The sequence below is a fragment of the Emydura macquarii genome, unplaced genomic scaffold (assembly GCF_026122565.2).
Source record: "Emydura macquarii macquarii isolate MOO-44397 ecotype Brisbane River unplaced genomic scaffold, CSIRO-AGI_Emac_v2 contig_320, whole genome shotgun sequence".
In the NCBI taxonomy this organism is placed as follows: domain Eukaryota; kingdom Metazoa; phylum Chordata; order Testudines; family Chelidae; genus Emydura; species Emydura macquarii.
In genome coordinates this window covers 2,413,967-2,439,051 of record NW_027130457.1, presented here as the reverse complement: position 1 = coordinate 2,439,051, position 25,085 = coordinate 2,413,967, and the positions used below count along the sequence as shown (strand labels likewise).

The window sequence follows — 25,085 nt, the reverse complement described above, 5'->3', positions numbered from 1 at the left end:
CCCCTTAGCTTCCTAGATATATTCTGGGGGTAGAGAGGTTTATCCAGTTTTAGTACTCCAGCTGAGACAGTGGACGGAGATATTCAGATTTATGACAAGCCCTTGATATGTAGTTTGGAGTCAGCCATCAATTTGAGATTGCCAGGGTATAATAAAGAGCTAGAAGGAGAAAGAAAGAAAGAAAAAGATACCCACCTGAACTGGGAAAGGACTTGAGGCTTGTGTTCCTGGAATATCCAGATAACAGTGAGAACTTCCAGGATAAATTGGCAATGGACCAGTTTATAGATGCTCAGATGGACTTGGGCTTCCACATTAAAATTAGCAAAATGAGGCCAAGGATACTCTGAGCGGCTGTGGAATTTGCCATGGAACTTGAATCTTTTCTTGCAGAGATGCACCAGAAGAGAAAGCAGCTGTTAGTAAGTAAAGTAGAAGCTGATTGCCATAAATCCTTTAAGCATCTAATATGTATGATGGAAAAGGGAATTCTAATGTGATTTATGACATTTTTGAATGATTACAAAGTGTTCAATTTAGTTTGTAAAACAAGGGAAATTGCCAATAATGCAAAACTTAAGGGAAGCAGTTCTGGTAAATGCTGATAGTGTCACAGGATCTATTGAAAGCCTTCCTCTAATTTGGGGTGTGGTTGGGACACCACTCTGAAGGGGCAAAGCTTGGAGGATCAGTCCCATAGATGCTATTTAGATCTTGTGAATTGAACAACAATATTGGCTATTGAATGTGTAACAGAATCTGAAATGTGTGGGGATAGTGGGCACTGGCTGAAACGTAACAAGTATTAAACAAAATGTACTAAAAAGATTGGAGAAAAGGGTATCCAAAGTGAACCACCTAATTGGTACCAGATGGAGACAGAGACTAGGGAATGTTCACCCATTCAAAAATGGGGAAAAATTGGATTTGAAAATTGGACCTCTGAAATTCAAGCAAGAAATCAGGATTTCTGAACAATGGAGGAGCTAATAATTGGTTTGGATTTCATTATGGCTAACAATATAATAAATGCCAGGAAAGGTGCTCTACAAATTAAGTCTGTGGAGATGCCCTTTAAAGATATGGCCCAGGTAAGAGAGATTATCTGGAGGCAATTGGTTTGCAGTGTACAAGTTGTTCTGCCTCGGGGCAGAAACCATATGCGTTGAGGTAGCCTTCTAGCAAAGGACAGTGGGGGAGTGATTAAGAGCTGCTTTGAGAACCAGGATGTTGGAGAAATTGTTGCTGTTAAAGGTCTTGTGGAGCCGAAGCAGGAAAACATTCCTGTTTCTTTGAGGAATGATGCTAATAAGCAGCAAATAGTAAAAAGGGGGCCTAGAGCGGCAAAATGTGAACCAGTGCATCTAGTATATGGTGGGGTAGAAAACTGAGAGGGGTGAAAATGAGCTCCCCGAGTTTCTATTGGACTTGTTTTAGTGCAGTGCTGTTCATTTAAATGGGAAACAACAAACTGGTCAGACTTTCTTGTTAGGATTCAGGAGTAGCTCTCCCAATCCAACAAAGATAGAGGTTGTATAGGTTATGTTGGGTTGGTCTAGCAAAACACTGATAATGGGGAACACCAGCCTATTAAACAGTCACCTCACCTGTATCAATAGCAAAGAGGCTATTGAGGACACCTATCAGGAAGGCATAAATGAGCTTTCAACCAGTCCTTGGGGTTCTTCTGAAGTGCTGGTTAAGAAAAAGGATGGCAGTGCCAGATTCTGTAGGGTCTATAGAAAACTAAATGAAATCACTTGAAAAGATTCACGATCATTATGGTGAACAGATGACGTAGCAGGTTCAGTCTGGCTTTCCACACTGGGTTTTAAATGGGGGGTATTCATAGCAAGGCCTGTGGCAATTTAAAGTGATGGCTTTTGGATTGTGTAATGCACCAGTCACATTTAAGAGGCTATTACATGGCAGGACCTGTTTGTTATATTCTAGATGATGTCCTCACACATACTAAAATGTTTGAATAGGAACTGAGACATTTATAAATGGTCTGGGATAAGCTAATGGCTGCCGATTTTGAAACTAAACCCAATTAAATATGAGTAGTTTCAAAAAGAGGTAAAAGACCTTGGGTCCACAACCAGTGAAGAGGGATTTTTGGAGTGAACTATAAAAACAAGGCAGTTCAGAATGGGCCATCTCCCTAGACACTCACAAATGTGTAGAGTTTTTTAGGACTTTACAGAAGGTTTATTTATAGATATACTAGTATTGTAAAATCACTGCATCATCTAGGAGAGGAAAGAAAATCACTTCAGTGGCTGCCAGTTTTAAAAAGGCTCCAGTGAATGTTTCTGTCTTTACTTACCTGTGTTTCATAACCTATTTCTTAATGGACACAGAAATTAGTGCTTACATCATGGGATCAGTATTGATCCAAGAACACAGCGGGTAGTGGCTTATTATGGCAAAAATCTAAGCTATTCAGAGAGAAATGATTGAACCATCCAAAAGGAACTCCTTGCTGTGATTAAATCTGTAGACCATTTTCACCACTATTGAATGGGAAGAAGTTTGTAGTCAGGAGATACCAGGCATCTCTTCAATGGCTCTTTATATTCAGGAATCCTGAGAGACTTGTCAGTTTGCCAAGTGGTTGGAAAAACTGCAATGTTGTTTTAGTCAAATGCTGGCCACAAGCAGAGTTGGGTGATCTTTTAAAACAGTAAATTTACCAAAAATGTTTTGGGTTTTTTTGTTAATTTTTACCAAAGTATTTGAGAATATGGGTCAAATTTGGTGAATAGGTTCAGAGAAAAAACCCCGAAAATTAAAATTTTGGACATGTCAAAATGATTTATTTTTTTGGGAAAAAAATGAAAATAAATCATTCTGAAATAAAAAATTAAATCAAATCAGCATTTTCAAAATGCTTAGTTTTGACCCAAACAATTTTTTGGTTTTGCTTTCATTTTGGCAAGAAAAGCAAAATAACTCAGTTTTGATGCTAAAGAACTGATTTTATTATTATTATTTTTATTTATTATTATTTTTCAGTTTGGCCACTGAACTGAAAAATCAATTATTAATTTTAGTCACAAGCATGGTAATAGCGATGACCTATCCAAACAGTGCCCCCATTGCTCAACAGAAAAAATAAACATTCTTCAGGGGCCTTGGCAAGCAACCTCTCCCAGGAGATTGAAAGGAAATTGGGCAGGGAGAGAGAAGTTTCAGGGAGCTTTGGATGGAAGTGAAATTGTTCTGGATTAGTGATGTGTGAATATCCCACCAGAAAGACACTGTGAATAGTGTAGTTATTGTACTGTAAGATTGTGCAGTTTGTCATTTTTTTTTTTCTGGATGGTGAAGAGAGTCGTTCTGCTAAACTCCATTGGGCTAAAGAGCAGAGCTGAGATAGCAGTGTTAGGTAAGAGGGCATGCTAGCTGCCCTTTATTAATCATAAATGTAAGATGCAATTAAGCCCCTTTTATGGAGTAAAATAGCTGAAATAACAGGAATTACCTCCCAAACTAGGGATCACGTGCAAAGCTGGTCAGAAGCTGAACTGTGTAGGTGAAGGGGTTTAACTGGAGATTGATTGCAAATGAAGGGACAGTGCTATGTTGTATGTACATAAACAGCAGCCAAAAAATAGGGAGAGAGGATCAGAAAATGGAAGTGACAGCCAGAGAAGTGTTTGGAATGTGGGCCTGAGAGAGCAAGGGCTTTTTGAGCACAGGAAAAGCAGGCTTGAAACTATGATGAAGGAAACTGCCCCCTGTTGTTTGAGTCCTATTGCATTCAGGGAAACAGAACATTGATGAAATCCTGTACATTTACAAAGAATGTACAAAGAAATACTTTAACCCATCATCAATTTCTCCTCCTAATAGAAACAACGTGCAAGGCTCTGAATATTGGCTACCCACTTGGCTCATAAAGGGGTAATATATATCCATTTTACAGATAAAAAAACTAAGGCACAGAGAGGCTAGATGGTTTTCCCTAGGTCACACAGTGAATCAGTGGCTGGAATAGAATCCAGGAATTTTGACTCAGGGGCCCTGGTTATGATCATATGAAAATGACCTCTCACTAAAACAGTTTCTGAATATCACTCTCAATGTACAAATTGTAAAAGCATTTTCTCTCCTTTGAGGCCCATTTGAGCTTTTATTTAGTTCAAGTTCCATGAGACATCTCACATCAATCTTGGTGTTTTTTGTGTTTGATAGAGACATAATTTGAACTGGTATCGTTTGATTAGAGCTTGTCAAAACTAGAAATTTCCATTTTGTGAGAAAATTTAAAATTTGCTTTTTGGTCTGAATCAGAATCAAATGCAATCTCTTAGAAGAGAGAGATCAGTTATATTAAAAAGTTGCATTGGTTTTGCATTGCTATTGTTTTGTTTAAACAATTTATTCTGTTCTTGATTTAAATAAAAATGAACTAGGCTGTTATTGAACCTGATTTGGCATTAGCAGTATGCTGGTAATGGAATAATACTTTTGATTTTTTAGGAACACTTAAATGTCACCCCCAGTAGGGTTATGATTAAGGGTCATTTCATTATTTGTTTTTATCAAATGCTTTATATCTCAAAACACTCTCCCACTATTCAGGAGATATGGAATAGAATATTTATGCTATTGGCATTTTAAAAAAATAATTGCAAGGAACTTATACAAACATAAGTCAACAAAATTAAAACAGTCATACCACATGAAGGGATGATGAACTATACTTTAATGGATTAGTAGACTCACTTTCTGTAGCTCTATTTAATACAGGGTCACGGCTTACCATGCTCTGTTGGACACCATTTAAAGAACTCCTTTATATCCACAGATGCAATTAATGCTAAACTAAGTACAATGCTTGCAGCACTGTAGGATAATGCTTTAAGTCTTCAAAGAAAGATGTTTTCCTTTTCTTTTAGATAAAGATACTCTTAATGTAAGAATATTTTCAAGGAGGCCTCTGTAGTATAATAACTCATTAGGCTGGCCTTTGATGCATTTAAATACCCTCTGAGAGAAAAAGGCTTGGTCTACATTACATGCTTATGTCCGTATAACTATATAGCTCAGTGGTGTGAAAAATCCACACTCTCCCGCTGACATAGCTACCACCTCTCACGGAGGTAGAGTTATTAAGCCAACAGGAGAGCTCTCTCGTATAAGCTTAGTATACTACAGGAAAGCAGCTGCATCGGTGCAGTTGTGCCAATGTAAATGTGTAGTGTAAACCTGCTCACAGTCTTCTCTCAGGTTCTCCAGTGTAAATCCAAAGTAATTCTACTGTCTTCAGTGGAGTAACCTAACCCTGGCTATGTACTGGAGTAGCACATTAGAATTTAGGCCCGACTCCAGAAGATGTTTCCATCCCTTTCCAAATTCTTGCTGTTTGTATTATTGGCTCTATTGCAAATTCATATTTTAAGAGCCATCTTCAAGGTTCTCAGGTTTATAAAGGAGAATGTTCTTGAGTCTAGATTTCAATGCGTATTTTTATTCTGATAAACCATCTGAATTTTTTCTTACTTCTAACCTTTTAACTACGGCCATATTTAGGAAAAAAAACCCCAAAACCCAGTCCTTTTCCTATACTATAATAAACTCCCACTTCAGACTATGACACAAAAAGGTCTGCAGTCTTATATTGTCATCATTTGAACGCATTAGTTTTCTTTTTTATTCTAATTCAGATCTCCTTACACCTCTATCTTCATAGGAATTTCTTACCTTTAGCAATTCCTTTCTGTAGCATTGTATTAACAGCGTGGCCAGGTGAGCAGCACTTGGATGATCCGTACGAATACACACAATGCTGATTGCAAAAAAAGATGCATGCAGATGGACCTCCCTGCGCCAGTGTGAAGGAATCCCATTGAAGTCAAGCCACAGTACAGCGATCTTCACATACACGTCTGTACAGAACTGGAGCCTTATTTTTTTCAAATGACTAGTGATTTTTTTTGGATGGCCCGTATGTGACCCCTTAAAAGGACCTGTTTTGAGAAGTGTTGGACACCCCAAATCATCATCATTGTGTTCATATGTGTAGACTTAGATATCTGTGTAGGTTCTTAAATGGCCCCCATCATCATAATAGCCTCACAGCCATTAGCGTATTTACCCTCATGACACCTCTGAGAAGCAGGAAAGATGCAGAATTGAGTCACAGAGAGGCCTGATCTATCGCCCTTTAAATCCAGTAGAAAGACTCCATGGACTTTATTGGGAGCTGTATGGGACACTATGGGCCAAATTTTCAAAGGTTTTTAGGTGCCTAAAGCCACAAATAGGCAATTCATAAAACAATCTTCAAAAAGTTGGGGTGGGGGGGGGAATGTCCTATCATAACATGGAAGAAACAGCAAGGGTAAGACCATGCTTACAGTGCACCCTGCAACCACCCAGCTCAATTGTGCATCTATTGTGCCTCCCCACTCCATGCACACACGTTTTTTAAGCATGGCAGCTAGGCACCTAGTGCAATCATCAGAAACACTTTGATGCCGAATGCCACTCATTTCAATGGGAGTTTGGCATCAAGGCACTTCTCAAAATCCCACTAGCTGCCTAGCTGCATCTTTAGGCATCTAAATACCTTTGAAAATCTGGCCCTAAAAAGTCTGTGATAAAGATATGAATTGCATGGAGTCCCCAAATCACACATTAACCACAACCCCAATTGTTACAGTCACCCTTGTTCCAGATATCCATGTTCAATAGTAAGTCCAGGAGGCTGCGTTCAAATTGTTTGATCACCCTTTAAACTAAATGGCTGGGGGAAAAAAAGATTTTAATTGAGATAGACAATTATGTTAATAAGTGCATACCAATGAATGTTATTAAAAATATTGCTGGAGGTTAATTAGCTATGTGATTGAAACATCTCAGTTACAATCCTCTTAAATGTCCAAAATATGCATTTGAGCATCAAGTTTGCATTTATTTAGCATACAACTCTCTTGTTAAGATAGGTATTGTGAACAATGACATGGCAAGATCCTATTCTCTGCCTGCTCACTTTTGGAGTCCAGGCTGCCCTGTCCAGAGTACATGCCAGTCTGCTCCAGAGCCCTCCAGCCCCTGTATTCAGTGGAATTATAACCATTAGTGACATTCATGCTTTGTAAAGCCAGAGGGCCAAAATCTGCTCTCTGTTACACTACTGTAAGGATTACTAGTGAAATATATGTAAAGAACCCTGAGTAATGTTACTGAGAGCTGAATCTAGCCCTGTGACAGTCTGGGATTCCAGATTTTGTTATGGCAAAAAAGAAGTGATGAATTGCCTGTTTACAATAGAGATGGATCATCATACACACACAGAGCACAGAAAGGGGTGCCTCCACAAATGTGAATTTTGACTGGATCGAGCCTTGATGGTAAATGATAGTAAATACTTCTCATGAAGTTCTGTTTTACAATTGCACAGTAGAAGCCTGAGTCTCATTTATGCTACAGGTCTTTGCACCTCTTTGGTGGTGTAATTTACACCTACTTTAAGAGCCCTGTTAAGGAACCTTAGGGTAAATTACAATTAAGCCTTACAAATTCATTAAAATGTGTTAACTGTGATTGATATTTACTAATTCTTTAGGTGGCAGAAGATAAGATATGGTCTTTTGGTGAATGAAAGAATGTGATTCACTCCAGGCTCACACTCAGCCTGTGAATGCCATAAATCCCAAATTCAGCACAAGCAGATTATAGAGAACAGTAGGGGTCTGAAAGAGAAAAAAATAACTGTATATTCACTTTGGGCCATAAAATGCTGTTTCTAAAAATAAAATAACCATACTTTATATTAGCAGACAATTAAATGTTAACACTGATTTGGCACCGTTGATGCCAATCAGTATCAAAATGATAAATATTTATTTGGGGATTTTTTTTTTTTTTTTGAAAGTGTGAGAAGAAAATTTAAAAAAAAATCATATAAAAAAAATGTCAAAAATGTAATACAAGGAAATGCCAGCTGGAGCTTCCAGCTTCATAAACCTTGTTTATGATGTCACAATAAATCTTTAGTAGAATAATGCCGGTGCAGTACATGATTTGCATGTATAATGTGTAGGTAAAGATATTTTACCTGTTTAATTGAATCTGACACTGAATATTTTCTTAAAGATTACTGTAGGCTTCATTTTCAGAGTGTTCTAAAACATCTGACGCTATAGTGGCACTGACACCAAAGTATTGCATCTGCTGAATTGGCGCCTCTGACCAGTTGTTCAGGTTCCAGCAGGAGTTGGTGGACATATGCGTCTTCTCTATCATATAGGTCTACAATACTGATGGAATAACAAACTAATTTCAAAGAAAAGCAATGTGGGGTTCTTTACATATATTTCATTTGCCATACTTACAATGAAATAAAACCAACACTGATACTAAAAATACAATAACCCTCTAAAAACCACCACTGATGTACTAATAATCTCTCTGTACATGATGAGTGGGAGTCAACGGAAGTTTCCTTCCTATAAAGGAATAGGTGTTTTCATAATTTTCTCTTTCATCCTGGAAAAAGTGTAACATTGATTAACTCTTTTAATATTCCTTTATGACTGCTAAGATCAAAGTTTGGTGTGTTTTTAATTTTGGGATTTACATACTGAAATTGAGTAATAGCATTTTTTATTCAAATTTTCAGTGAAATGTGAGCAGAAGAAATGTGATATCTTGGCATACAATTATTATTATTCCTTAAAATAAAATAAAACAAAAATCCAAAACACTACCCCTTGAGTTGTAGTCACTGCAAGTTATCTTCATTTTTGTTTTAAAAGAACTAGAAGTCAGCATGTTGCTATTGCTTCTTGACATAAAGTTAATTTCCTTTATGTTCAGTTTACAGCTCAGTTCTGTAACACCATCACAGCGGAGTCTTTACCACTTTAAATGATAAAAGTTTCAATAGGCACTTTAGTGGAATTAAGAAAAATCTACCACTCTTCCACCATGATGCCAGAAAGCTATCTTCTTTCTGAGTTGTCATGTCAGTAAATTGTAGCTAATAGGCCTGAGCTTGTCTCAGTGTTATTCCAAAGTAACAAAAAAACAACAACAAAAAAGTATATATTACAGGATTTATCCTCCCTTTGCAGAACAAACCAAAACTGACAGTATGATAAATAGAGTAACTTGCTGGAAACTTCTTCTGTCTTTTATAATCAAAGGAATCTTGTCCTATAAAGCTTGGGTTTTATTTTTAATTTGTTGTTATTATGCTTCCTTTTTTTTCCCTTTCCTTTTGGGCTTTTCCCCCCTTAAGTGACTTTATCATGGTTATAATTTTCTTTCTCTCCAAACATGTCTGCCAAGACTTTAAAGCGAGGTCCCCAGTCACTCAGGTAATCATAATCCTGGTCTGCCTCAGTAGTAAGTGAATCTATAGAGCTGAGAGACTCTGCTACAGATCCATTTCCTTCATAGGCATAGGTCGCCAGTGAATCATAAGGGGGTGCAATGGGATCCGCATCATTTTCCTGCAGCCTTTGATTAATGAAATCTCTTATGTCTGTGTTATCTTCTACTGTTGGTCTCTGACGTGGTAAACATAGAGTGTCTGGTTTTATATCCCTGCGTATTTTGTTATCTTCAATCACTTTTGGATTCCTCAGGGCACCAATGTCGAAAGCCTGGGTGTCTTCCTCTCCACCTCCTTCATCATCATAATGGATGACATTGTCTCTGATGTCTTCTTTAGAGGTCATCAGGGTGTCTTTTTTCTTCTGCCTTCGCAGTGCTACATACAGCACAACAATGACTGGAACAAGTGAAGAATTGTAAGTTAAGACAAGTATGGAAATAGCGTGGTTATCTGCTGGCATATCAATATATCCATCTTTGATCGGTAACAGCAATCAAAAGGACCTTTTCTTTAGAAGACATGGTCCTGTTTCCTTTTTTTATAAAATAGTGCTATAACCAGTAAGGGATATTTGCAGTTTGATGCATGCACCTAATTGCTATCATTGTTAGCTATGCTGTTGCACTGAATAATGAATAAACCCCCAAAGGGCTTTCTTTTACTAGCAAATAGAGCTATGCAGGAATAAGATTTTTTTTTTTTTTTTAGGAGAGTTTCAAAAATTCAAAATGTCTTCCATTTTGAAATGGATGGAAGAAAACCAAAAAATGTTAAAATTTCCTGCAAACTGAAATTCAGTGGGGGAGAGGGAATAGTTTTGGACTGATCAAAACTTTTCATTCAGATTTTGCCTTTTTTATTTCATATTATATTTTAGAAAACACATTTTAAAAAAAACAGAAACAAAAATAATTCTGAAACAGAAAATCAACATTCTATGTCAGAGGTCAAAATTTTCTATATCATCACTTTTTTTAAATTTGGAAATTAATTTTCATCAAAGGTGACATATTGCTGCTAAATGGTTTGATCTTAACAAATCAGCATTTTCTGGTGGAAAAACAATTTGTCAAAAAATTCCTGATGACTTCAAGTAGAAAATTACATTTGAGCATGACCTTGAGGAATCACACTAACTGACACAATACTGATAATGACTTTGCAGTCAGTGTAGACAAGGACATACCATGTTCAACATGGTATCAATCATTGGAGTTAAACCCTGGTCCTAATAGTTTACCCAGGAACCAGAGACATGTGACTTTTCCCTGTCTATACTGACTGCAGAATCATGGCCAATAATTAACATAGCTCCTAAGGGTGCTCTTCTAACTTGGTGTAATTTTCTAGTGAAGATGAGCCTTAAGGGTACGGTAGGTTGACTTTTTAAATATCTGATTTTAAAATCTCTGTATCAGGTAGATTTTTTGAATAACAGTTATGGCAGATGTTTATAAGTTATAGATAATAGTAGGAAATCGGTTTGGGATAAGGAAGATCACCTTAGACTTCAGGGAGTACTGAAGATTGTCATTGACAAATTAATGTTCTTAGGTGTAACATAGCACACTGTTACCAGAATGACTGGAATGCAGAGAACCACTAATAGACCCAAATCCTCTTCTCTGTACAAAGCCCGAGTAAATTTCTGTGAGAATCAGTGATGGAACTGACCCCTGAGGCTCCAGAGTGCCAACAGAGTCACTTAGCAGCAGCTACTATAGTCCATGTTCTTTAGTAATTTGCCCTCTTGCTGTGTCACATCATAGAGTCATAGAAATGTAGGACTGGAAGGGACCTTGATAGGTCATCTAGTCCAGTGTTTCTCAACCTTTTGGACTCAGGACCCATTTGTAAATGTTTACGGCCTGTCACAACCCTGTAAATTGTCTGGGGGTGGAGGCTCTGGGGTGGTTTTGGTCAGATCATGGCCCCCCATTGGGGTTGGTTCCTGCCTCCTCTCACCCCACAGTGGCAACTTCAGCAGCTACTTTGCCATGGGGCTGGCTGGGCTTGTCTCTCTGCTCTGGCATAATTAAATTTTGTTGAAATTAGGAGAATTGGTGACCCAGGAGAAGTTATTATGCTAACCTGCTAGGAGTCACTATAGATTACATGTTTTGTTAGAGTTAGCTATAAAAGATTAGGTAAAAGTAAATACCTCAGAGCAATCCAAGGGAGGTTTCTTTCAGGCAAGGAGCTGACACCTAAACTCCCGATCAGCTGGATGGAAAGAGGGCACCTGGAAGCTTTGCTGGTGATCACTCAAAACTGTCTCTGGCTGTGGGTAACTATATCTGGGATGTCCTAAATCTATTGCATGCGTGCGTGCGTGTGTGTGTGTGCTTAATGTCTAATAAATAGTAGTTTTAGATAAGAGCATGCTTGCTTGTATTAATTATCAGAGAAAAGTTCTGTGTTCCCATTTATTTAATCCTAACACTGCCTGGAGAGAAACTTAAGTTACCACTGCTTTGGGTTCTGAAAAACCTTGGTTAACACATAGGCTGCCAATGACACTGTATAAGTAGGACATCATGTAAAGATATCTTGTACCCAAAGAGCAGTATCATGCTATGGAATTAGTTTCTGAATAAATGTTACTGTTGGTATTATTTTGCAATGGTCCAGGCAGCCACAGTGTACATTATAATTGTCTTCCTGTCTCATTTCTTCATTCTTTTTACTTAATCCCTCATAATAATTGAATAAAGGCCCTTACCAGATAGCTGCTGGTGTTTGCCTAGTAATTTTAAATATATAGAGATCAGCTCCTCATGAAAGGTATTTAATCAAAATTGTTTCAGAGCAAAATTTGCATTTCAAGCCCAACTGTAAGGTATTTTTCCCCACTCCATAAGAAATATGTAGAAGTTAGCAGTTTGCATGCTTGGATTCAAATTAATGGTCAGTGCTTTGGGATATTTTTCTACGAAGGTAGAAGCATCAAAAGTTCTTCTTGTAAACAGTCATACATTTTCAATGGCCTTTGTTAAACAATAAATGAAACTAGTGGTGACAAATTAATTCACAAGGAGAATCAGAGACATACTTTGTTACAGGATGAAAACTAACCTAGAAGTATAACAATACACAGCAATATTGCAATCAAAGCTCCTGTGCTGAGTCCTACTGGTAAGAAGATTGCTTCAACATTACAGGATAGGATGGTACCATCAGAATCACATCTGCAAACGTGGATAGTCATTGTGTTTGTGCTGCTCTGTACAGGATAGCTGCTGTCTTCTATCACAACTGGGAGGAAATACAACTCTTGCTGCCTACGGCTGTAGCCACTTCTCCTAGTTTCAATTCCAGCTGTGTTGTCTGCAAAACATGACAATCATGACAGGATTATTACTATGGTGCTTCACTTAACATTTTAAAGTTTGTATTATGTTGAACAGTAGAAAACTAATCTGTCTTCCAGAATCAGTGGATTATATATGCTCTATAACTCCCTTGGTTCATTATTACTGAAGCTGTCAAATTCAAATCCAATGCAGTCAAGTTTTTTTTTTTTTCCGAGGCAACAAGTAATCTTTATTGTTTGCATACATTTATTCTGCTAAGCTTGACAGCTAACATTTCAAAGCAGAAATGAAAAAGAATATATATTTATTTTTTTCTGTTACAGGTATTCCATTAGCAGGGGATTTCAATCTTTCCTTTCATCATCTAGTCATAGACCAAGAGCCTGATCCAAAGCCCCTTCATTGCAGTGGATTTTGGATTAGGTCCCCATGAATATGTCTCTCTTTAAACCTTTGGACTTGACACTGAGGCAACCTGGAGAATAGCCCCTTGACTTCCCCATTCCATTGAAAACAGAAAATTAAAAATATTGCAGGAATCAACTGAGCCCTTCATACCATTAGTACATTTGCTACTAATCAGTGCTGAAACTGCACAGAGCTCCTAGGAGCTGAGTTTTGCCACTTCTTCCCAGCAGGAGCTGACTTACCACTGCTTTACATGAATCAAGCAAACTTGAGCAGGAAGGAAATGATGTGAAGATTAAAAGGATTAAGTAGAGGTGAAAGCAAAAGCACAATTAGAAAGCAATTTACTGTCAGGTCTGACTGGGGATAGCCTGCAGTGCTCACTCCCCTTTACCATTTCCCTCATGTGCATTACTGTCTAGTTCAGATCATTTGCTACAACATTACAAGAGTTCACTTACTGGGTTTTTTCCCCCTTTCCCGTTTGAATCCTGCCACTGAATATAAAGATTAAGAACCACATTCAGCTCTCACATACCTGTGTTCTACAATCATTAAAGCTGATAGAAGTTTAGTGCAAGTATCTGTAGACCAGATTTCTTAAGTACATAGACACCTTTCTGATTAAAATTGGTTGAAAATTTTCCAACTGAGTATCTTTCTGTCAGACAATGTCATTTCTTTGAAATGGAAATTTTGCACTTTGTATTTTTGAAAATGTAGAAAAACATTCAAAATCTTTATAAGTTTGAATTCATATTCTATTATTGTTTAATAGTGTGTTTAATCGCGACTATTTTTTAAAAAATCTGGTTAATTTGTTTTGCATTAATCGCTTGAGTTAACTGTGATTATTTGACAGCCCTAAACATTTTGAAAGGTCTCAGTTTTGTCATGATGTGCAATAGGAAAAAAAATTCTGATATCTTTTGCAGGGCAGTAAATAGAGCTGGGCAGGAAAACTAACTTGAGGTATTCCTCCTAAACTGTACTTCATCTCATTCCTTCAACACCATACCTTCCTATTTCTGGGGCTATTAACTTTATTTATCAGCTCCTTATTCGTCTCTTTCTATTATCAGAAAGGATTCACTGGCTGACTATGTAGGGGAAACCGTGAAAGTGATTGTGTAATAAGTACATCAAATGCATTAAGTAAATGAAATGAAAAAAGGGGAAATGTGGAACTCTTTATATGTGTAAAACTTGACTGTGCATGAATCATAATGGACTCACAGAAATGGGCTATCACATGTACTCACTGATGCTGTGTAGTTCTCTTTGGCTTTGTTAGCAGATTCAGTCATTGTTCATGAACAATTAAAGCAAATAGATTATGTAAATATAGAACTGTCAGGGATTATTTACATACTGTATTGCATTTAAGTATTCAATAATATTACAGTATTCAATTCACAAAGTATGTAAATGATTTATACAGATTAACAAATTTTGAAGCCAAAAAGGACCATTAGATCATCTAGTCTGACATCTTGTATACCACAGGCCATTGCACTTTGCCCAGTTACCCCTTTATTGAGCTCAATAACATGTTTTTGGCTAAATTATATCTTTTGGAAAGGCACCCAGTCTTGATCTAAAGACAGCAAGAGATGCTGTATCCATCACTTCCCTTGGTTATTTGTTCCAGTGGTTAATCACCTTCACTTTTTTTTTTTTTTTTTTTTTTTAAAGTGCCTTATTTCTAATTTGAACTGCTCTGGCTTCAGTTTCCACCCATTGATTCTGATTACCCCTTTCTCTGCAAAATTAAGGAGGCCTTTAGCACCTGGGTGTATTATAAACTGTAATCAACTCTCCTCTCAGCCTTCTTTTGATAAACTAAACAGATTGCGCTCTTAAGTGTCTTAAGTGTAAGGTTCTGTCTCTAGCCCTCAAATAATTTCTGTGGCACTTTTCTGCACCCTCTCCAATTTTCAACATCTTTTTAAAATGGGGACACCAAAACTGTATGCAGTATTCAAGAATTGATCTTTATCACCTCCCTATTTCTCCCACTCACTATGCCCCTGTTTATACATCCAAACGTGGCATTAGCCTTCTTTGCCACAGGATCCCACAGGGAGCTCATGTTGACTAAGATTCTTAAATCCTTTTTCAAAATTGTTACTTTCCAAAACACAGTCCCCCATTCTGTAGGTCTGGGCTATGCTCTTTGTTCCTAGATATGATCTTTTATTTGTTCTGTTGAAACACATTTTGTTTGCTGTATATGACTACCCTGTTTCCATCATTATTTACCACTCAACCAATCTTTGTTGTCATCCACAAATTTTATCAGCAGTAAATGTGTATTTACTTCCAAACTATTTGATTAACATGGACCTAAAATCAATCCCTGTAGAACCCCTAGAAAAATTTCCATTTGATGATGATTCCCCACTGATGAAGTACTATTTGAAATGCCAGATAGTCAGTTCTTAATCTATTTAACGTATTTAATTGATATTTTATAGCGCTTTTTATGAGAATGTCATATGGTGCAAAGTCAAATACCATATGCAAGTAAAAGTATATTTCATTGAAGCAGTTTACCTTTATCAAGTAAAGCTGTAATCTCATTAAAATATTGAATTAAGGTTGAAAGATTTTTGGTTGTTTATGTAAGCATTCAGCTGCACAAACTGAGAGTTAGGTAATTACTCCCATCAACTCCTCCCCCTTATGGAAATATTCTGTAGAAGTGAATATTGTACTATAGAAATTAAATGCATTCCTAGGAAAATAACACTATAGAATTTAATAGAGAATGAGACCCTGCTATAGAACTATGCTGGGTATCTGACACATTCATAAAAATGATATAATTCTCTATTGATTTCTATAGGACTTTTCCATAAGAGCACAACCATTAAACCATTGCTGTTCAAACAACACTTGTTGCTACATCTGTTATTAAAATCTCAGTTCATGTTTGATTCAGAGAGCTAATGGGAGAAGATTTTGCTACAGTCTATTACAGCGTGTTACTGTCAATCATCATATATATGCCAGCAGCAAAAAAACAGTCATATAAAGTCAGAGATCCACCAATGTAAAGATAAACAAAGACAAGTGAAATCATAAACATTTAAAGTTGGCATTGGCTGTGATGAGTAGTCTCCTTGTTGTGATTTAGTGTATTACCATGTAATACAGTAAAAACAAAAACAAAAAGAAAACGAAACCACCTGTTGGTTGCTCCACATTGGTTGCCCTGATCAATGCTTTGGAGGTTATAGAGGAGGCACAGAGTCCTGATGTTCTGGTCAGAGTCCAAAAGGTTCCCACCTCATCCCTGCTTTACACTTTCCACCTTCAAGGCCCTGTGTGTGGCCTTCTTAATTTGAGAGTTACGGATTGAATGAGACTCTTTGGAGTGGTTTTTTTTAATGGACAGCAGGAGTCATTGTTGAATCATACAGAGCTTTCCTACTCATTCAGAGGATGGATGTAGTGCTCCCCATCACTTATGGTTTTTGTCCCCTGTTCTGCAAACATCTAGATGAGTAACTTCAGATCCAGGATTAATTCCACTGTTTTCAGCGAAGAATAGTCACATGCATGAGGTTACTCAAGTGTATATGTATTTGCAGGAGTGGGGCCTAAGGGAGCAGAAAACTTTGAATAAAGTAAAATATATAAATACTGTACTGGCTAAAGTCATTGGTACATATAAAACACTTTGAGAAACACAAACCATTTACTTCTAATAATTATATTGTAGGGAAAAAATCTGCCTCAGTGGCAGGACCATCCCTGTTCCCTAAAATATATCATGAGAAAAAACAAAATGCTAGATTTGGTTGTATTGTAATATGTCCTAGAAATCACAGCATTTTGTTCACATGTATGGATATATGGATTTTCCAGTATCCCAAAAATGGGTGTGGTGGGGTGTACCACACTAGTAGACAAATAGTTAACAGCGACCAGAGAGCTCAGTTAGCTGACTTCATTGAACCTGGATAATGTGATAAGCTCATTTTATTTTTAGACCCATCTGGGGGAAGAGCTGGGTCGTCTTCATAAAGAAAGGAGTCCAGAGCAGTGAGTGAAAAGACTCAGGTGAAAAGGGTTCTAGAGTTTCATTTCTCTTGGAAAGGAACCATGGATAAAACCACAGGCGTGGAACTAGTCCTGGGTTGGTGTTGGGAGCTGGAGAGAACCCAGAGGGGCTAAGAGCTCAAGTCCCGTAAGGTCAGCAGTGGTTTAGATAGGGTTCAGTTTTGTTTGGGGGAGAATCTGCTACTATGAAAGAGTGGAATTGAAGAGGAGCCCAGGAAGGATGTAAGGATGACCAGAATCATGTCAGATACTGTTTGGGACACTGATAGCCTGGAAGGTATGAAATTGTACATGACCTGCCAGAGGGCAAAGTCCCTGAAAGCATCACAGGGCACGAATGGCCATCAGAAGAGGTGACTGAGAGGAAGGTCCTGCAATATCATGCCCAGCTATACGGGGGATGTGATGGCTGGCGAGTCATTCTTCTACAATGTGAAATAAAGTATTAGTTTTAGGCACTATTGTAATACAAAATTTAAGACAGCTGCTGTGAAAGTGGAGAATATGGATAAACAACTTACTCCTGTAGTCTTGGACTGTGAAATTTGGTTTGGTGGATGCCTCAGGTGACAGTCTAAAGGAAAATCTTTGTCCAGCAGGGGACAAATCTTTGTCCGCAGCACTGACAGTCTGAATTACCTGAAACCAGATTGAAATTGAATTTGATGTCAGATCACTCTTTTAAAAGAAGCAGTTTTGTAAGAAACTTAATGTAGTCATCAAATGAAATAACAGAAATGGACATTTAAGCGATAAGACATGACTGAATCTGTTTCTTGAAAGAATATAGTACCCTTCCTCTAAAGGGTTTGTAAGGTAAGAGGAAGGCTGAATGCCACATCCTCCTGAAGGAGAAGTGGTGATACCCCAGCAAGTTATACTCTGAAGTGTCTGAATGACATTATAAAATCAGTCCATGAAACAAATATTAAATATTTTGTAACTTGTACCTATAAAGCATAGTGAAGGACACAGGATGGATCTAGATATTATCTTGCCAAGTAGTAATACCATACTGTATAGTTCACACTAAGAAAAAATATGATAATTAGGATTAAATAAATGAGAATTTAGAAATAGAGGCAGATTTGAATAAAAACTCCAGATCTGAACGCCTCTCCCAAACTTTGTGGAAGTTTGGCTCCCTAAAGGCTCTTGCTATCGGTGGTTAATAGGGAATGACCAAGAGTCTGTCTCAGAAAACCTCTTTTGTATGAAAATGGAGGCAGGGAAGCATCAGCGCAAAGGTGCATGGAGAAGGCCACAGATGCAATAGTTTGGGAGTATGTGTGAGACTCTGACTTTATCTACACATACAACTTGCACTGGTTTAAGTAAAATTGTTTTAAAGTTATTTAGTAAAATAGTACAAACCCCTTCATGGATGCCCTTGAGTCAGTTTGCACCAGCTTTATATTGATTACTAAATCAATATCAATCTCTTGTAAAATGCTTTTTTATCAGCAGCTCTCATAGCTCCTTACAAAGGAGGTCAGTATCACATCCCAATGTCACACATGGGGAAATTGAGGCACAGACAGGTGACATTATCTGCCCAAGATCACCAAGAAAGATCTGAGACTAGAACCAGAGCCAGCTACCCTGACTCCCTTGTTCAGTGCTCTATCCACTAAGCCCCACGTAAGCATGGTATGAACTGATTTAAGTATGCCGTTTCAGGGGCTTCCATTGATCTAAAAAACCCAAACAAGCCCCATTTTAGTGAAACAAGTACAAGTTTCAAGCGTAGACATTGTCTTAATAGTGGTATCTGTTCAAGCTTTGCGATGCTCATCTGAACCAAACCTTTTAAGATTCTCTCATCACTACTATCAGTGCCTAGACAACAAACTCATAGGTGTTTTATAAATACCATATTTTACACTAAACCGGTGAATTAGGAAGGTAAAATACATAAATAAGACAGAGGTACATGCAGACGATACATGCACTCTGATTATTACAGCACCTCACTGAAACTGGTTGACACACAATATTCCTTTTGTGGTAAATTTTGAGCTCTCCCAGCTTTCCTCTCAAAATAAAAACAAATGGGCTGGCACTGAAGCTGGGATGAAGTATGACAACAGAGAAACTGCCACCATCTAAATGTAGATGTGAGTTAGCTCCTCGTTTTCTCAAAGAAGCCAACAATTTTTTATCAATCAATTTTTATATATTCCTGTGTTTTGAAGACACTGACAGACCTGTCACTTAAAAAAAATGAGTAGAGAAGGTTACTCATCTTGTGCAGTAACTGAGATCCTTCGAGATGGTTGTCCCTGTAGGTGCTTCACTTTAGGAGTCCATGTGCCCAGCACTTGAGATGGGAGATTTATGGTAGCACTGCCCAGTTCAGTCTCACATGCGCTGACACTGCCTTGTGCCATCTCTGGCGGTTACATAGTGCAGAGCGACCAGCCATCCATCTGTTCCTTGTCTACTGTGGAGTGTAATTTATATTTATGTAACTCCAAAGTAGGGGAGAGGAGGGAGGCTAGTTGAGCACCCACAGGGACAACTATCTCAAAGAACCTCAGTTACTGCACAAAGTGAGTAACCTTCTCTTCGAGGAGTGTCACTCTAGGTGCTCCACTTTTGGTGAAAGATGAGCAGTACCCCACAGTGGAAGGCAGGGCTTCGCAGTTGTGCTCTGTATGGTTGATAAAACCATGAGGCCAAATAATGCATCTGAAGATGATTGCTGTTCTATAGCATAGTGTTTTGAGAACATGTGGGCTGATGCCCAAGTGGCTGCTTTGTAAATGTCTGTAATGGGTATATTGTTAAGGAAGGCAATGGATGTTGAGAATGCTCTTGTGGATTGTGTGCAGGTTCCTATTGGGACATGTAACCAGTGTTTTTGGTAACAAAAATTAATGCACCTTGATATCCATTTGCAAAGTCTTTGTTTAGAGGTATTCTCTCCTGATTGCTCTGTTATAGAGATAAACAGTCCCATTGATTTTCTAAAGCTTTTTGTTCTGTCTGTGTAGAAGGCCAGTGTTCTTCGGACATCTAGAGTGTGGAATACTGCTTCTCTTTTATCTGTGTGAGGCTTTGGACAAAGCACAGGTAAGTGGATGGGTTCATTTAAATGAAATGAGGAAGCGACCTTGGCTAACAATTTAGGATGTGGCCTCAGGGTGATCTTGTTCTTAAAGAAAATTGTGTATGGGGGGAGGTAAGCATTAAGGCACCCAGTTCTCCTACTCATCTAGCTGACATGATGGCAATGAGGAAAGCCACCTTCATGGAAAGATGTAGTAAAAAGCAAGTGGCAAGTGGCTCAAATGGGAGTTCCATGAGTTTGTGTAAGACCAGGTTGAGGTCTCACATTGAATTTGGGTTTTTGTCTCAGGGTAGGTATTTTTAATGCCCTTAAGGAATCGTTTTTTTGTTGGGTGGATAAATATGTGGACCCCCCCATCCACCCTATCATGGAATGCTGTAATAGCTGCTATCTGTGTTTTAATGGAACTTGTGGTGAGTCCCTGTTTTTTTTAGCTCCAATATATAATACAGTACTTGTGGTAACTGAGAGAATTTGGAATAAGTTGTTTGTTGTGGCACCTTGTGCAGAATTTTTTCCATTTGTGGGTGTATATATTTCTTGTGTTTGGTCTTCTGCTATTTAATAGGATGTCTTTTACCTCATCCGAGCAGGCTATTTTGCTTTCTGTGAGCCATGGAGTAACCATGCCTTGAGGTTCAGGACCATCAGGTTGGGGTGATGGATATTTCTCGCTTTCTGAGAGAGGAGATGAGGTATTTGTGGAAGACTTCACGGTGGGCATACTGCCATTTGTGATAGGTAAGGAAACCAGTTTTGTCTGGGATTTTCTGGCAGTTTTGTCTGCCTAATAGGTGCTATCAGAATGATTATGGATTTGTCCCTCCTGAATTTGTGAATGACTCAGGCTAATAATGGTATGGGTGGAAATGCGTACATTAAGGGTGTGTCCCACCTGATGAGGACAGGATCGCTTAAAGAGTTTGTACCCAGTCCTGTTCTGGAGCAGAACTGTGGGCACTTGATGTCTGGTGCCGTTGCAAACAGGTCTATTGTAGGGAACCCCATTGTGTGAATATCATGTGAAGGACTCCAGGATCCATGATTTTGTGAGAAGTCTCTCTTAGTGCATCCACTGTTGTGTTCTGGCAACCTGGATGCCACTATGTCGATATTGTTGTGACTGATGCATTCATTCCAGAGAGGCATTGCTTCCGTGCACAGAGTGTGATCTTGCTCCCCCTCTGCCTCCGCCAGTTATGTCACACTGTCCATTAAAATCCTGATTGATTTGTCTTTGATCAGTGGAAGGAAGTTCTTGCATGCATTCTGAACTGCTCTTAGTTCTAGCAGCATATGTGGAGCCTGGGAAAGGGACGCGGAAGAGAGTGGGTAGGTGGGATGAGATAAAAGGGATGGAGTAACCAGTCTCTATAATTTCTAGAACCCATTTATCTGCCATGATGTTCTTCCAGACTTGATGGAATGGTAACAGTCAGTCTCTGAATGGTGTGGAGATGGCATATGTTCCCGGTGTTAGAATTTCTGGTTGTCTCATGCTCTTGACCATGCCTTCAAAATTGCTGTCTCGATGTAGATTGTTGAGATGTTGAAGGCTGATTTGGTGTTTGGCGTTGCCTGGTTTGTTTATGCCTCGGATCATGCTGTCTGGGTTCTGTATAAGAATCTCTGGGTATAATGCCTACCTTGCTTCTTTTTATTTGCAGGTGTATAGGTGCCGAGTGATTTTAGAGTTGCCCTTGAGTCTTTAAGAAAGAGACTCATAGGTTTTTGCCGCAAATAATTTTGGGCCTTCGAATGGTAGATTCTCCACGGTCGTCTGCATCTCTCTGTAAAACCCCAGAAGATGAAGTCATGATGCATGACACATGACTGTTGATGTGGCCATGGAGCATGCAGCAGTGTATGCTGAATCAAGAGAGGCTTGCAATGCATTCTGGGCAATAAGATGGCCTTCAGATATTTTAGCCCTGAATTGCTCTTTTTTCTTGTTTATCAAGTTATCAATAAATTCTGCCATTTTGGAGAAGATTGTGTGCATGTATTTGGATAAGAGGGCCTCATAGTTAGCAATCTGGAACTGTAGTGTTGTGAATGAATATGACTTATGGCCGAATAGGTCCACTCTCTTCCAGTCTTTGTCATAGGGGTTCATCCTGTTATGGTGTTGTTTCTCCTTCTTATTTACCACCTCCACTACCAGGGAATTTGGTTCAGGGAGCTTGAACAAAAATTCACTTCCTTTCGAGGTGACATAATATTTATTTTCTGACCTCTTCCATTATGGTGTTGCTATCGCTGCTGTCTGTCAGATGGTCTTGGCAGGTTCCATGATGGCATCATTTATAGGTAATGCTACCTTAGCAGAAGTGTCTATTTGCAGTACATGAAGCAGTTTGTGTTGGGACTCAGGTACCTCTTCAAGGGACATGTCAAGAGACTCTGCCACTCTTCTGAAGAGGCTCTGGAATTGCTTAAAGTCATTCCCTACGGTGAGCAGTGGGGGCATTCATCTGGTGAAGATGATGATAAATTCAGAGGAGATGGGTCTTCTTGATAAGAGACTTCCTCAGACTTTTCAACCACTTTCTCTTGGGGTTCTGAGAGTACTGGTAGAGTTGATGTTGGTAATCATGGTGCCCTAAATCTTGGTGGGCTTGGGGCCTTTTGCTGTTGTGCCCTGTATGTAGCTCAGGAATTGCGGTGGGAATGGCATGGGGGTGGCGCCCAGGGGTGCCCATACCAGCTGGGTGCTCGAGAGGTTGTATGGTAGCTTATGTGATGTGATGCCCCTGGTCTGGGTGAATGAACCAGAGAGGAGTAACGGGATGAATGTATTTGCCCTTCCCTTTCTTCCTTATCATCACTGGATAGTGGGTGGGGACTTCCATGGAGTGGTCATGCAACTTGGTACCAAGTGGGTTGGAGTAATGTTGGCATCGAAGAGAGGAGACTCTGGCGTGGCTCAGACCATGAGGTCTCTCTGTCTCAGGAATTGCTGTAGTATTGGGAGGGACAGTACCAATGTCAGTGTAACTTATAGTACCAACATATGTGTAGCTGTCATCAGTGCCGAAGATTTCGTGCTGTGCACTTCCGGTACCGTAGGCAGCACCATTGGCTGCTGTGTAGTTGAGGTGTTTGATGATGCATGTCTTTTTGACTCCATGGGTACTGAGGCTGTGGGCTTTCACCTTGCCATTAGTGACTTTCTCAGAGCTTGCCCTCTGAGGATCTTTAGTTCTCTCGGTACCAGAGGTACCTGATGGTCCCGGAGTCTTGGAATCTGAAGCACTTGGTGCCAATGGTACAGAAGAAGTCTCCATGGCTAAAGAGCTTTTTTTCTTAGCTGATTCCTTCTGAGGTAGTATTGGGGACTGCTTTTTGTAGCCTTTTAGGGCACAGAGTTTTAGTAGGCGCTTTTGTGGCCAGCCCTGTATCAGAGGCTGCCGATGGCGACCGTTGGCCAGGAGGGGACTGTGACTCAGAGTCTGATGCAGGTCTAAATGATTTCTCCATCATGAGTTTAAGCTGAAGGCTTCTTGCCTTCCATGCTCTGGCCTTTAGATTGTGGCAATGCAAGCACTTCTGAGGAATAAGTGACTCGCCAAGTCAATGGACACACTATGTTTGTCCATCTGATGGAGGTACGGAGAGCTTGCCCAACAGGCACTGCTTAAGCCCCAAAGAGCTGGGCATGCCAGGGTTTTTTCTGGCCCAAGAAGGAGAGGTCAATAAAAGTATAGAGTATAAATTCAAGTGAAACCTATTTTCTACGGATTTATTAATAAAGAAATTTTTTTAGGGTGAACAGAAAATAAAGATAAATTAGCTAACTGCTAATTAATTCCTAATCACTAACAACTCTACACTATCTAAATTCTAGGTTTGAAAGAAGGACGCTGCTAAGGGCTACTATAAATCTCTGATCTCAGGCGTAGGGTGCATGGACACCTAAAGTGAAGCACTGACAGGGACACTCCTTGAAGAACAATGTTGGTTAGGTGTGTTGTTTTTTGTTTTGTTTTTTTTTTGTCATTGATTACAGAGCAGGCAAAATTATGCTTGTTCCACAGCTGTTAACTCAAGTAACCAAACTGTTGAGGCTGAAAGCCCTGTTTCCTTGAGACAACATTTTAATACAGTACAAAATATGTTATAGACTGGGGCTTTCCAGACCTTTGACTCTTCATCACTTATTAAACAGGACCACATACCAAAGAATTGTGGACCAAATTTTGATGCCTCAGTCAGATGAGAAACATCTTACTATTGTTCTACTATTGACTTAATTGTATCACTTTTGGATTAAAGTGCTGTTCAGATGAGTGAGGGTACTTGAATCAGATCCTGAGTGTAATGTGTATATTTCAGACTGCTAATATAAGGCAAAAATAACTCAGCTTTGTTGAGACTTCTTCCCAGGGAAGGAACATATGGATTAAGTCACCTGACCAAGTATCATCTCATTGTTTCTTTAAGCCCATCTCCTCTGTTTTATCCACCTATTGCCTATAGTCTAATACTAAATCCTAAGCTCTTTGGGGAAGGGATTGTCTCTGTTATATATTTGTACAGTGCCTACAATGGGGCCCTGGCCTTTAGATGCTACCATAATACAAACAAATAGTACTAATAGCAGAAAATATGATGGGCAATAATAAGAATTTCAAAAGGTCATTGCTTGTTTTCAGTGGGGACCCACAGCTAATTTCTGAAAGAATTATAAAATATTATCAAGGCTTCCTTTGCATGCTGAATCTTTGGCACTAACATCCCTTAGGCAGCTTTGAAAAATCTTATCCACAATTTTTTTGTTTTTAGTGTGTCCTGTTGATACTGGACACTTATTGATCAGTGTGGATACCAGTGAGATACGGTACGCCCAATTTGCAGATCAATAAGG

At 38.9% G+C, this 25,085-nt stretch overlaps 1 protein-coding gene across 1 annotated transcript in view; it reads right to left on the bottom strand.

Moving 5' to 3' along the window:
* Nucleotides 1-8,578: 8,578 nt before the first annotated feature.
* The window catches only part of CDH12 (cadherin 12), a 701,357-nt gene continuing 684,850 nt past the window's right edge, over nt 8,579-25,085 (bottom strand). The window contains exons 12-14 of the mRNA XM_067569738.1: nt 17,667-17,784; nt 12,431-12,682; nt 8,579-9,751 (exon numbers count right to left, since the gene is read on the bottom strand). Of these exons, the coding sequence (XP_067425839.1) occupies nt 9,252-9,751; nt 12,431-12,682; nt 17,667-17,784 (870 nt within the window). The 3' untranslated portion in view covers nt 8,579-9,251. The remainder of the gene's footprint in view (nt 9,752-12,430; nt 12,683-17,666; nt 17,785-25,085) is intronic.